This window comes from Myotis davidii, unplaced genomic scaffold (assembly GCF_000327345.1).
Source record: "Myotis davidii unplaced genomic scaffold, ASM32734v1 scaffold723, whole genome shotgun sequence".
Taxonomy (NCBI): Eukaryota; Metazoa; Chordata; class Mammalia; order Chiroptera; family Vespertilionidae; genus Myotis; species Myotis davidii.
In genome coordinates this window covers 432,195-445,003 of record NW_006294589.1, presented here as the reverse complement: position 1 = coordinate 445,003, position 12,809 = coordinate 432,195, and the positions used below count along the sequence as shown (strand labels likewise).

Here is a 12,809-nt window from a genome sequence, read left to right as displayed (position 1 = left end):
AATCATTGTAAGTAGACTCCTAAGCTGATAGATGTTCTCACTGCTGCATAACAACAGATGTCTCTAGCATATATTGGTCTAATTGCTACATATTTTACAAATGTGTAGTTCTTAAATAGCATGTTTATTTCAAATATTATATAATTGCCTTAATTAATTTTAAATAATCTGCCTTCTAATTGCATATAGTATCCAAAAATGTGAGGTAAAGTCTCTCTTTTCTTCTTTATACTTTAATAAATGAATTGATTCATAGTTTTCCAATGTAAGAACTATGTGATATAAAACAAGCCCATTTAAATATCTAAGAGTAAAGGAAGTGGGTTCATTTAAGGGGAGTGGAGGAAGCTATATATATATGTATCTATATGTATATATATGTATATATGGAAAATAATCACATATTCAATCTAAATAAAAGTCTCAGCAGAATATTTACATATAAATGCTTTTCTCTGAACCCCTTCCAGTACCTATTTTGATATGTTCTTAATAGCTTTGATGGTTATGAAGCAAAATTTCAATGTTTAGACTCCCAAGGCACAGATCACTCTGATCATAAGTAAAAGGATGTAGCCAGTGGTTATATAGCTCTTACTTTAAAGTGTGCATTAGCCGGAACTGGATTGAGTTGGCAAGAGACGCCAACCAGCAATCCCGCCAGTCAGGTGCCTTGCCTCCCTAGCCCTTCTCCCTGTGCCCCTCTGACTTCACGCAGGCCTAGGGGGAGCGCAGTGAAGATTGTGCCAGCCCTATGGTGGCATGGAAAAGTGAGGAAGACTTCTTTCTTACCACTGCTTGGCTGTCCTAATTACTCAGGAAATAAGGTTCCAAGCCTAAGACTTAAAAAAGGTGTAGAAAATCTTAAAATGTAAACCACCCCCCCCCATTCTGTCTTCCCAGTGGTTGAAGTTTCCATTCAATTATTGTGCAGTGATAAGCATTTAAAGAAAGGGAGAAATATTTGGAGGTTTGGGACTAGCTAGATTGACCATGTAATTGATTGGCATGTAGTTCCGTATTCTTGAGGGAAAGATAGAAGGATTGTGGTAGACCAGAATGCAAGTTTACCTAAACCCCTTATTCATAATTAATAATACTAGGTTATGTGGCCTTCTACCAGAAGCCAAAAATTGAGAAATGTTTTCCCCCTATAATTGCTTTCAGTTTTAAATTAATGACACTTAACTCAAAATGCATTCAAATCTTCATTCACGTTTTGCTTTTATTTTGTTGTTGTTCCTCAGTTCATTGCTTGCAATTAATGGCAAGTCCCCAAATACATCTTTTATGTGCATTGTTCTTCTGGTGCTTTGAACATTATAGTATTTGGTCCCTAAGAATGATGGTTTAAGTGGCAAAAAAAACTCCTCAGGAGAGAAGTGTGAGATGGTGCTCACAGGGTCGTTAAAGTCTTTAAACCCATCAGTACCTCTCATTCTTATCTCTTTTCCACAGTTTGCATGGTAAGAGTGGACCCCCTACTACCACCACCATCTTGTATGTGTCCCTAAAGAACTAGTTGAGAAATTCCCCCCTGAAGTTTGAGGACTGGTAGAATTGAGTATACTTCTTTGTATTGGTTATTCCCTTAGATGAGAGTTCTTGAATGCTGGCATACCTAGTTCGTCATATTTGTAGAAACGCTACTGTTTGAGTTCACTGTCTACCTCCCTCCTTATGGGATATTTTAATTTAGGATTTATTTTTAGCCTATAAAATAATGTTAGGAAAAAATGAAGTTTAAAATTTTCCTTTTGACAGAGGGCTCATTAAACTGGATATATAAGTACTCCCAGTTTTCCTCTTGGACATTTTTTTTTTTGAAAGAGAGAGATCCTGCTAGTGAAGAAAACTTGGAAGGTTTGTGAGGCCTCTCTCTAAATCTTTGAAAATGATTTTAGGAAAATTTACCAAATGTGATATAGAGGTTTAAGCAAGAGACATCTGGTCATCTGCAGGAAAGCATCTACAGAGGAAAGAGAGAGAGAAAACCCTGGCGCTCTAGCAGTGTAGGCCAGAGAGGCTGCAGAGCTCGGAGAGGCTCCAGAACAGCAGTGTGGTTTCCAGTATGCAATCGCATCACAGCCCCTGGAATATAGGCTCAGGGGAGAAGGCTTCTCAGCTCCTTTTGCTTTGTTGCTGTTTGTGACCATCTATGCATTTGTAACATCGTTCATGATCTCCTTCTAACGGTAATTGTCTAAGATGATACTCTGTGTGACTTTGTTTTCTAGGCCTCGGGAGCAAGTTCCGCTTGAACCTAGCCGACCGTTACGGAACCCATTGACATTCCAAACCAATATATACACATAACTGTGTGTGTGTGTGTGTGGGTGTGCGTGTGTGTGTGTATATATGTATATGTATGTGTGTAAGTATATGTATATGTATACACACACACACATAATCAGCCAAAATCAGAGAAAAGGAACAGGGATTTAATACCTTTTTTATGCTTATTTTTGTCAAACATGTACTCCTTTCATACGGGTGGCTTTTACAAGGCAACTGCCGTCATTTAATGTTTTCAATTGTAATTGTCTTAATGGAAATGTTAAGATTCATATCTGATTCACATTTTTGATAACTTAGAGGAGATTTTAACTTTAGTTATTTCAATTAGGTAAAATTATTGTACCGAATTCTCTGTCTAAAGTTTATTCAGGGGTGATTTCCCTGACACATGCATAAAATCAAGATCTTATTTTCCTGATGAATAAATCCTAGTGGGACCAGACTAGGTGTATGCTTTCAGAGAAATAAGGAATTACTCCAGTTTTCCCCAATCAAAAAAAGCCATGTCATTTTACTTTGAGAAACACACAAGAGGACCCACTGTGGGAAGTTTCATAATCGCTCGTGCATTTGTCAGCCAACATTAAAAAGTAACCAACTCCTCAGGTATTTGTAGTTTACCCTAATGCTTCTAAAGGAGAGTAGGTAAAAAAGAAGACAGATGATCTTTCTTATGCAAATTTTTTCTTATGATTTGTCTTTCTTTTTTTTTTACTTTAATAGCATCTTTCACACATTTTGTGCCTGATTTGAGAGGAAGCTGGAGCACCCAGTGAGTTTATGTAGCCTCCAAATTTCTGTGTAGTGATTTGTAGATTAAGTAATGCTGGGAGGGATAATGAAGGGAGAGAAACACTGAACACAAAGCATTGGCCATTCCAGTGGTTTAGGGCTAAATAGGCATTTTATACAAATGCTATAAACTTGGAAAATGGAATGGAGGGTGCTCCTCTCCTTGGCAATCCATGAAGCATCCAGAATTCTACAATGTTTAACTGAAGAATTGGTTAATGTTCTGATCCTCAAGTGTTGAATGTTTTTGTTTGTTTGTTTGTTTGTTTGTTTGGGGCTGGGTTATGGGGTTTTGTTTGTTTGTTTGATTCTTCTATTCCTGAAGCTTACCAGATATGAATGGCTAATATTCCATTGTTCTGCTTATTGTAATGGTGAATGCTTTAAGAAAAAAAAAGTGTAATTTGCTAAGAATGATTCATGATCTGTTTATGCGATAACTCCTTTTTGTTACAATTTTTTTAAAAAAGGCTATTTTTGTTAATGTAAAGTAAATATTTCAGAGCAAATTTTTTAAACTTATTGCACTAAATACAGGCTCTGTACAGAAAAAGAAAAGCCTCAGCATTTTATCATTCCATGGAAGGAGAATCTTTTGAAAGAAAGCATTGTCTCCTACCAGAATTAGACAGTGAATTGGACCGGTATTATGGAAATGCATACAATTAATGTCAGTGGGGATTAATAAGCAACTGTTTGCTAATGTGCTTCCTTTCAAAGGGTTGGACCTTTAAATTGCTGCAAAAGGTAAATTTTATTTTTTTCTTTAAGTATCTGTATTCTTTAGGCTAAAACTTGCTAAAATGCCTTGGTTTCTTTTCAAAGCTCATGTAATATTTCTGATTTTTTCAGAATATTTGCAATAAGAATCAGAAATTTTATTAAAAAAAAGAAAACACACAGTTAGGAGCTCATGTTTTGGCAAGATCTGGGAAACCAACATGTGAGAGTCGCTATTTTAAACAATAATTCTCCAGAAGTTAACATCTAACATTGACAAACTGTATCATTGTACTATTTTATATCAGCAAAAAGGAATAAATATAATTATGTAACTAACAAAAAATTATCCAAATAGGTGAGAGAGCAAATCATCTAAGAAAATTCAGAATACCTTCTGTTTCATAGCCACACAGATTTGGGACATTAAGGGACATTGGGAGCTAAATTTATGATTGGCAAAAATCTGGAAGATGGGTATCAAAACAGAAGACATTCGAGGAGCTAGCTGTTTTAGGAGGTGTCCCTCCAGAGTGACCTGATGGAAGGCTTGAATTTGGAAATTGGGTTCTGCTCGCTCGGACATCCCAACATCACGGACCCTTGCTGCTCCCTGTTCCAAATGCTCGCAATCTCAACTATTTGGAAACCGCCAGGAATGCTTTCTAATTCTCTCTCGCAACTAGAACTGTAATCAGAAAGAAATTTTGTATTTTTGTATAACTCGATTGTGTGCCATTTTATATAACAGGTCCTGTTTTACAAATAAATTCTGTTTTACTAACATTGTGTTTAGAAACTATGATCTATGTGTAACCATGTCGTTTGAGTACCAAATTAATTGCCAGGCTGTTTCCCCTGAATAAGTTTGTGTGCTCCGTGGACAGATATATGCAGATATGCATATGTACTACACTGGCACACACAGAGAGAGATTTGATGTGTAGAATATCACTTTCATCAGAGCTTCATTCTTTGATTCATTCTATAAAGCCTCGCAGAGGCTTTTTTTACAAAAAAAAAAAAAGCAATAAGGAAATGTTTTGAGGTTATGTCTGGGTGTTCCTGCTGCTTCTTTCATCCATTGCAAGTCATCCCTCAGCGAGCTATAGGCTGGCTGCCTTGTTGCTCCATCCACTCACTGCCTCCATCTTCTGCCCAAGTGAGAAAAAATAGATGAAAAACAAAAATTACCTGTGAAATGGGGTTACCCGAACCATTTTATAGACCATTTGACTCGGTGTTGTGTGTTGGTTTTTTGTTTTGTTTTTGTCTTTTTCTGTGGTGGATCTTCACAATTGCTCTCCGGACTCATCGCTTAAGGTCCTCTTAACTGTCAGTGAGGATCCTGCTGGCCGAAGCATCTTTATCGTTTCTGCCACCAGATGATTAAGGGTCTGGTACACAATTTGGAGTTTCTAGGCTCCAGCCTCAAAAGTAAGCTCTGCTGTAATGTAATATGGAAGGGGGAAGGTTACATTTTTCTATAAGTGCAAGGGATCCATCTTCAATGGGAAGCTTACCAGTGCTTTCGGTAAACATTAGGAATGCAGGGCATTGAGATTGTATAATCCTTGCATGGATGAGCAGAGATCAAAGCAGGTCGTTGCTTGAAACCATTTAATGCAATGTTTAATGTTCGGGATTAAAGCTCTTATCCCATCCTATAGCATAATTAAGTCCTAAGTCACTGTAATTTAAGTAGCTTAGTAGGGTGCTGGTCCCCAAACCTTTTCCATATGGTTGAGGAGGAGGCACTCACTGAGTCTGTTTGAAAATCATGCTGGAAATACGTTTTTCCTGTGTAGAGAGGCTCCCATACTCATATAGTTTCTTTTTTCAGTGAAGGGCATTCATCTGCCAGTTTTCAATTCCACTGGCCTTGGTGTCTGCCAAGGGCTCCTTTGTCTTCCTAGGGCAGTTCCAGGCATAGCAAGGAGATGCCCCTTCCTTTATCCTGGTCCTGAGTTGCTTTTAACCAAAATGATGCTTCTCCCATCCCCTTCCTCAAAACGGCTGAGGGAACTGCAGGCACCCCATACCTGTGGGGCCACATCGCTGCCCCTGAGGCTGCAACCATTTCCGACATGCACCATACTAACTAATAAAGCCCATTTCAGATGCCCCCTCCACCTCACCCACCACCCATCTAGGAGTAGATTCTGGGATCAGTTCCAGTACCAGAGCTGCCAATTACGATGACCTGAGCATTATTTTAATTTTTGGTCAGTAGCCATCTCCTTTGAATTTTGGGAGTTTCCAATGGCCTTAACAGAGCCTTTGAGAAGTTACCGTCAGAAGGATCTTTATGCTTTCACTTCTCAGTGAGTTCTCTACTGCTTTCTGTGCTGCAACTTAAAAAAAGAAATCCTGAGTCTAGAGGCTTATCAATGCACCTGCCACCGTTAATTTCTGTATTTTTTTCATATATTCCATCTGACAGGAGTGCACTATAACAGCTTGCCTAGGGTAAAGATGTGGTCTGTGAATACACATTGGAAAATTGCGGGTTCCTAAGCAAATGCATAAAGCTGAGATTTGTGTATTATGTATTCCTAGCATAGAATGCCTTTGGCGTCAAGTGCATATTCGTGTGTCTTTGTGCACTATGGGTGCATGTCAGCCCTCTGAGAAGTAGGCCCTGTTCAGATACGGTGGCGGCCTTTGGAATTAGCTCATCTCTGTTTATTGGCATAGAGCCCGCATTTTGAAAAAGCGACCTTGAGTGTGCCAAGAGAAAAAATCTAAAGCTAACAGACATAAAAACAAAACAAAGAGCTAAACAGGTTGTGTACACGTATAAATTTAAAGAAGCGTACTTTCCCACATTCGAATTTTGTAAATTTGAACCGAATTCTTACTCTCTAAGAGGAAAGTTTTCATCTAAGATTTAAATCTCTGAAAATAGCTTTCTTATAAAAAATTTGGATGCCAAGTTTTTAAACTTGAGAACTTCTGTGGAAAATGTTTCTTCTCTGTCTAAAGTCTATAGTACTCCTCCTCCTCATCTCCTTGGTTTTTATGTGTAAAAACAGACCAACGATGCTCCTGTCTGAATATTGCATGATCAGTGATCACTTTTGTAAATTACACGGGCAGGATTTAACTTTGATATTTTATAAAGCAATTCATTACTAAATGTGTTGAAAAGATAAGAACTTGTTAGGGACCCAAATACGAGGCTACTTTATTCAGTTTTGATTCTTAGTTGTATAACTTAAATGATTTCCTGAGAAATAAACACTGCAGACTAGGGAGATCAGAATAGTACAGCTTCCAGGTGACCCATAGTCTAGTCAAGATCCAGCTGAACATGAAAATGTTGTCATTCCCAGATGTTTCAGAAATTTTTCACTTTCATGCTGAAACCTGAATTTCATATTTGATACTCAGAGGCAGGTTCCTAATCATTTGAGGGGACATGAGCCCCTTTGAGAAAGAAGCTTAGGAAAGCAACAGACTCTCTCTCTCAAATGCACATAGCCCATCTGTGAACATTTAAAATGCTACTAAGAATTTCAGGGCCCTCATACTGCCAGCCCCATCTCCCCTCCCCTCCCCTCGGGGCCTAGTGAGCACAAGTCAAAGGTTTCTCTAAAGTTGGTTCGATGATGTGTTCTGAGATGAGGTCATGATTATGCCTCCACTAAAGATATCTTTAAGATGGCACCCACCAACGTCTGATCTGCAATCGTTTTTATAGTCTTTGACTTAGTACTAACTTTGGAAATAGAAACTGAATGAATAACATGATGGTCAACACTGAATCTTCCAGACAGTAAGATTTCTTTCCTTGGAGATGTGAGGGTGTATATGTCTGGTGGGGAGGGTGGGTTTTTGGCAAGGTGCCACATTATTTGCAGTGGACAAGGAAATCCAAAAGAAATTAATAGGAAATCCTTGTAAGTTTCCATCTACCAAAACACTTGGTTTTTTTTTTCATTGTAGCTCAGATATGAAACAACATGTTGTTATCAGTAGATTGCTGTGTAAAAATACACCAGTCAGCATGGCTGAGAACAGTTAAAGTTGATACAGGAGCAAACTCAGTGTAGTCTAGCAGTTGACAGAGTTTTAGTGGAAAGTTGGAGGAGCAGATGCCAGGGGTAGAAATTCAGAAGTTGTCTTTCGCTCCGTAAATCACGGAGGTGTTCCCTGTTTTGACTTTTCAGTGACTAGAGCAGCCTTGGACCACTGCCAGTGGGACTGTCTCCCCTCCCCCATCATCCACTCTTCTTTCTGTGGGAACACATGGATTTCTTCGCATCTGTACCTCACTATTAGGAAAGGGTGCTGCATCTGCAGGGCCCCTGAAAGAGCTAGCAGAAATCCTTAAAGGACTTAGAAGTTCTTTTAAGATTTGGGTCATAACTTATAGTCAGGCATCAAACCTTACCTACATTTTCAAACTGAAGAAAGCGGAGGAAACCTCATAACTAACTGGCTGATGAAGGAGAGCATCAGCTCCCGACCCCCTCATCAGCCCCCAAAGAGCTTTGATAAACTGCCCACAGTAGCAAATGCAGGGACCACGCGTGGAAATTCCCACATCGGGTGGAAAAGGGCCTAAGTGCAGTGTAAGGACCTGCATCTGACATGTCCTTTTGTCATAGAAGTGTGTGATTTTAAAACAAGGTCCTGACCTTCTTATATGAATCTGATCCACCCATCAGTTAGGAAATTCTTTTGAGATAGTTATTTTTGGAGGAATATGTATTGAGCTATTCGATGTAAGGAAAAGGAAGCCTTGAATAGAAGAAGAAGAAATGGGAAAAGGTCTGGGGTGAAGCTACTGCCAGCGTCCTGCAGACCATTCTACCTGCCACAGGAATGAGACAGTCATAGGTCAGCTTTGAGACAGACTGTGAAGTCAATTTCCCCAGTATCTGTGCTCAGAACGTCCTGCTTGTTTTTGCTGGTTTTGGTTTTTCAGAGACATCACATGAGGAGAGTTACCTTTCTTCAACTCTATTGCCTTCGTTAAGGTTTTCTGATTTCTTCCCTCCTATGAAAGGGTACTGGAAGCTCCATACTTGAAAAGAACTTCCAATTATACTATCAAAACATACTTGACCCCTGACTGCCCTTTGAGTAGGCCCTGCATCCAATGAAGTAAGTTCAGTGGGTTGTTAGCTGATCTGATTACAGGAGTAAAAAACTTTGTAGCCAATAAGCAACAAGGTGGGATGGAAAGTGTGGAAGGCACCTAACAAAACGATAGGCGCTCGAGAAAAACAACCAAAGACAAAAGCATATTTTCCGAAGACCAAAGGTCCAACTTCAAGTATTTGCTGGCACAGCCTCTCCGAGCTCCTGGAGTTTAGAATAAGGCAGCCGTGCTTTAACGGTCAGTCAATGCAATAGTGACCTCTCAGGCTCTCAGCCTTCACATCCCGTGTCAGGCCCAGCCCAGCACATGGGATGATGTGAACAGCAAACACACATCAGTGTGTCTCCATCTCTCACTGCTGTGAATCCAGCATGAGAAGTATGTTGTGGTGCTGCATACTTCTCAGTCTGATGCCTTTTTGGGTCTCCCCTCCCCCACACCCCCATGTGCATCCTATTTCATGGTGTCAAAATGAATTTTGTATCACATCCTGTCTTAGTCCATTACGAACGGAAAGATCACAGTGAAGCCTTCCATGAACTCTGTAGTTCAGGATCTGTGACCTTGGCATTATTTAGAGTTTTTCCTTATTGCGGTGTATTCAAGTGGGGAAACTGACATGTAGGTGCTTGACATGCCCCACAGACACGGTCGTAGCCCTAGTATTCGGGACTTGTCATCACTGACTCAGTGCAGACTTTACAGGCAGAGCCTTATGCTCTCAGAGGACTTTAAAAATATGTACAATGAGCAGTTAACTTTCTGGGGTTATCACATCTTGCTGGAAAATCAACTTCCAAGAGCTCTGAATTGGATGGAGTTCCATCTGGCTTCAGAGGGCAATGAGCCTATATAAAATGGAGCTTGGAAATGTTTTTCTTGTGCGGAAATATGAACTAGAAAAAAAAAGTGCTGATCTAATGCTAAGTTTTCTCTGTGTACTGACTCAGTTGCCAGAATTATAATGAAAACTGTATTTTAGTCTAACAAATGTGTCATTGTCTACTGTGTTGTAACACTTTCCCATGCCCAGGGTGGTGATTAATAGTGCAGGGGAGGAAAATAATTTTTGCCTACCCTTCTGAGTTTTTAGCTGAGACCTCTGTAATCGAAGACAGATTAATGAGAGAAAAACACACAGAAATTTATTAACATGTATATCATGTATACATGGGAGATGCCGAGGGAAAAATGAGTAATTCCCGGAGGTGGCTTAGAATTCAAGTTTAAATACCATCTTTATAGGGAAAGGGGAGAATACATGATCTTTAGGAAAGATGAATGGGCCCTTAGAAGAATGGATGGGAGGTCTAATGGTTTGTGAGAAAGTTTGTCTCGGTGTGGTCTCAACCTCTAGTCTCCTCTCCTGTGATAAGAGTCAATCTTCCCTGGTAGATGAAACTCCCAAGAAAGGGATTGATGACTATTGGATTCCTTGTGGAGGATCTGTCATTAGGCAGATAAAGAGAGTTCAGAGAAAACCTCGCCCTGAATTTCTTGTTTTTCAGATGACTACAGCTCAAAATAATCATTTTTTGAGGTGGCATGTCCCACTCTCCTACAGTCATATTTTGGGGGTGGCATGTTCTGCTACTCTTCAGTAGAAAGTAATCCTGAATAACATCTTGGTTTCAAATTTTGTCACTAGGCTGCACGGGTACCCTGGAATTTTCCAACTATTCCTTTCTAGCATCTCTCCGTGTGCCATAGGGTCCTTGAAGTATGAAATATAAATGTACTAAAAACTAATTTCTGAAGTACAAAGTTCATTCACTGCTGGGCCAGACTTCCTAGCTGGAGTCTGAGTCACCGTGTGAATGCTAAGGTTGCAACTGAATTCAGTCTTCAGGCACAGTAGAAAAGCCTGTTAGATAAGGTTTACCATGGAAAACACTCCTGCCTGGTGCAGTGGCCTGCACATAAATTGAAGCTTGGATATGTGCTAAATTAGTGAAACTTCGGTAGGCCATAATTTAGGCAGTAATTGTGCCCCATTAAAGATTGGGGGGAAATTAAGTTTGTTTAATCTATTTTCAGTGATATTGGGGACTAAGGAAGGGGTATTATGAAGTGGAAGGTTTTTGGCAATATCAATAAACCTCTCCTGAGTTGTTTTATAATTTGGGGTTTTTCTTGTACAGAATGCTTCTTTTTATTTTTTTAAATATGTTTATTGATTTTTCTTTCTTTTTAGAGAGAGAGGAAAGGAAAGGGAGAAAGAGAAACATTCATGTGAGAGCAGAACATCAATCAGCTGCCTCCTACATGCCCCCTACTGGGGATCGAGCCCACAACCCTGAGCATGTGTCCTGACCAGGAATTGAACCGGCAGCCTTTTGGTGCATGGGAAGATGCCCAACAAGTTGAGCCAGCCAGGGCCAGCGTGCTTTTTATTAGCAAATATGAATATTACCCAGATCATAGCCCTGGATGTTTATCTATACTATCTTGCCAAAAGAAGTTGTTATAGAATATTTGTGAGGTGTCCTCAAAAGTAGAAGTGTTAGAGATCATGAAAAACATTAACTAGTCCAGGCTGCTCATTCTTTTGGGGGGCTCATTCTGATGCAGAGGTGCACAATTTCTAGTTATACAGACCAACTAGCGATGAAAGAGCTTGTTGAAAAACCTCACATCTGACGCTACCCAGAATTTGTTTCTGTCTTTTTGGCTATGGAAACTATATTCAACCTCAAATTTTAGAAAATAAAGAAAAATCTAGAGGATTTCTTTTACAAAGCATACTGTTTGTGACTTCTAGGTGTCTATGTCATTATGATTGACATTTGAGCTTCTTCAGATTGCTCTTTAGCTCAAACCTCTTACAAGTGTTGAAAGGTTCAGAAAGAAGCCAATATCCTATGAGGCTGTTTGGCCTTGTATCTTTGATCATCTTTGCTGTGGGACAAACCTACAAGACCATGCCTCTTCACATTATTTTTTGTTATGGCAAGTAGCAGTGTAAGTAAAAAATGCTTCGTGCCTTTAATTTGACACTGTGCATTTACTGTCCAAATTCTGAGAAAAATAACTTGCAGGTGCTCGTAGCTTAAATTTAGGATTCCAGAAAACGCAAAGCTCAGCTATTAGACCATTTCATGGGCTTATCAGCAGTTTCAGCAGAAGTCTTAAAGCTCTCTAGGCAGTCATAAGCTCCCCAGCTAGGTATGTCAGACTAGAGTGGCGACAGTAGGTTTGCCTTCAAGGCAAAACAAAAGAGCTTTCAGCCAAACTCCTATAACCTTACACAGGATATTAGGGGCTTGTGTTTGGTCTACTCTCTCCATCAGCTGGAAAGGATTCTCACAGTTTATCACAGAATTAAATAATTCTAACACAAAAATAAAAATTGAATTAAATAAAAAGGCAAGTGAAAATTGAGAAAAGGAGATTAACTGTATAAGACACCCTAGGCTGAGTGTAAGACTGACCTCTAACTTTTCTGTCAGTCCTGCAAAGGGGAACTCAAGAAAGGTTCATAGTTTTACGTCTAGTAAAAAGAAGCATTGAGTAGAACTTCAACAGGAGGGCCTGGGAGGCATTAAAAATGATGTAAGTAATATGTAATGACTTGGAATAATGTCTACAATATAGTCAAAGAAAAAGGGGATAAAGCAGTTTTATAGCATGATCTCATTTATGTAAAATCAATATCTGTACACATTTTTAAAATGACAATAAGATATAATAGACATTCTCCTAACCAGTTCTTTAGGCACTGATAGTTGATGGGTTAATTGAAAAAGTTGGTGAAGGAAGAAAATCATTATACATGAAACATTTTTAAAAAGTACAAGTAACTACTCATTGGCCAATCTTTGACGCGGGTGCAGTTCTTTTGTTGTGGCTCTTTGGCTCCTCTGAGGTCTGTTGTCTTTTTTGCACTAAC

The 12,809-nt window shown here is 39.3% G+C and overlaps 1 protein-coding gene across 3 annotated transcripts in view; it reads left to right on the top strand.

Annotated features, from left to right (window-relative positions):
- SLC44A1 (solute carrier family 44 (choline transporter), member 1) overlaps nt 1-12,809 on the top strand; it is a 110,034-nt gene that overhangs the window by 68,786 nt on the left and 28,439 nt on the right. Inside the window, exons 15-16 of one of the 3 annotated variants that reach the window (XR_001514744.1) lie at nt 2,238-3,837; nt 4,169-4,596. The exons of 1 other annotated variant lie outside the window; for it this stretch is intronic. Coding sequence is in view for 1 of the 2 variants with exons in the window: in XM_015567197.1 (XP_015422683.1) it covers nt 4,169-4,189 (21 nt within the window). In the remaining variant the exon portion in view is untranslated. Of the gene's footprint in view, nt 1-2,237; nt 3,838-4,168; nt 4,597-12,809 lie in introns of those variants that run through there. One more of the 3 variants, XM_015567197.1, reaches the window with a different exon arrangement.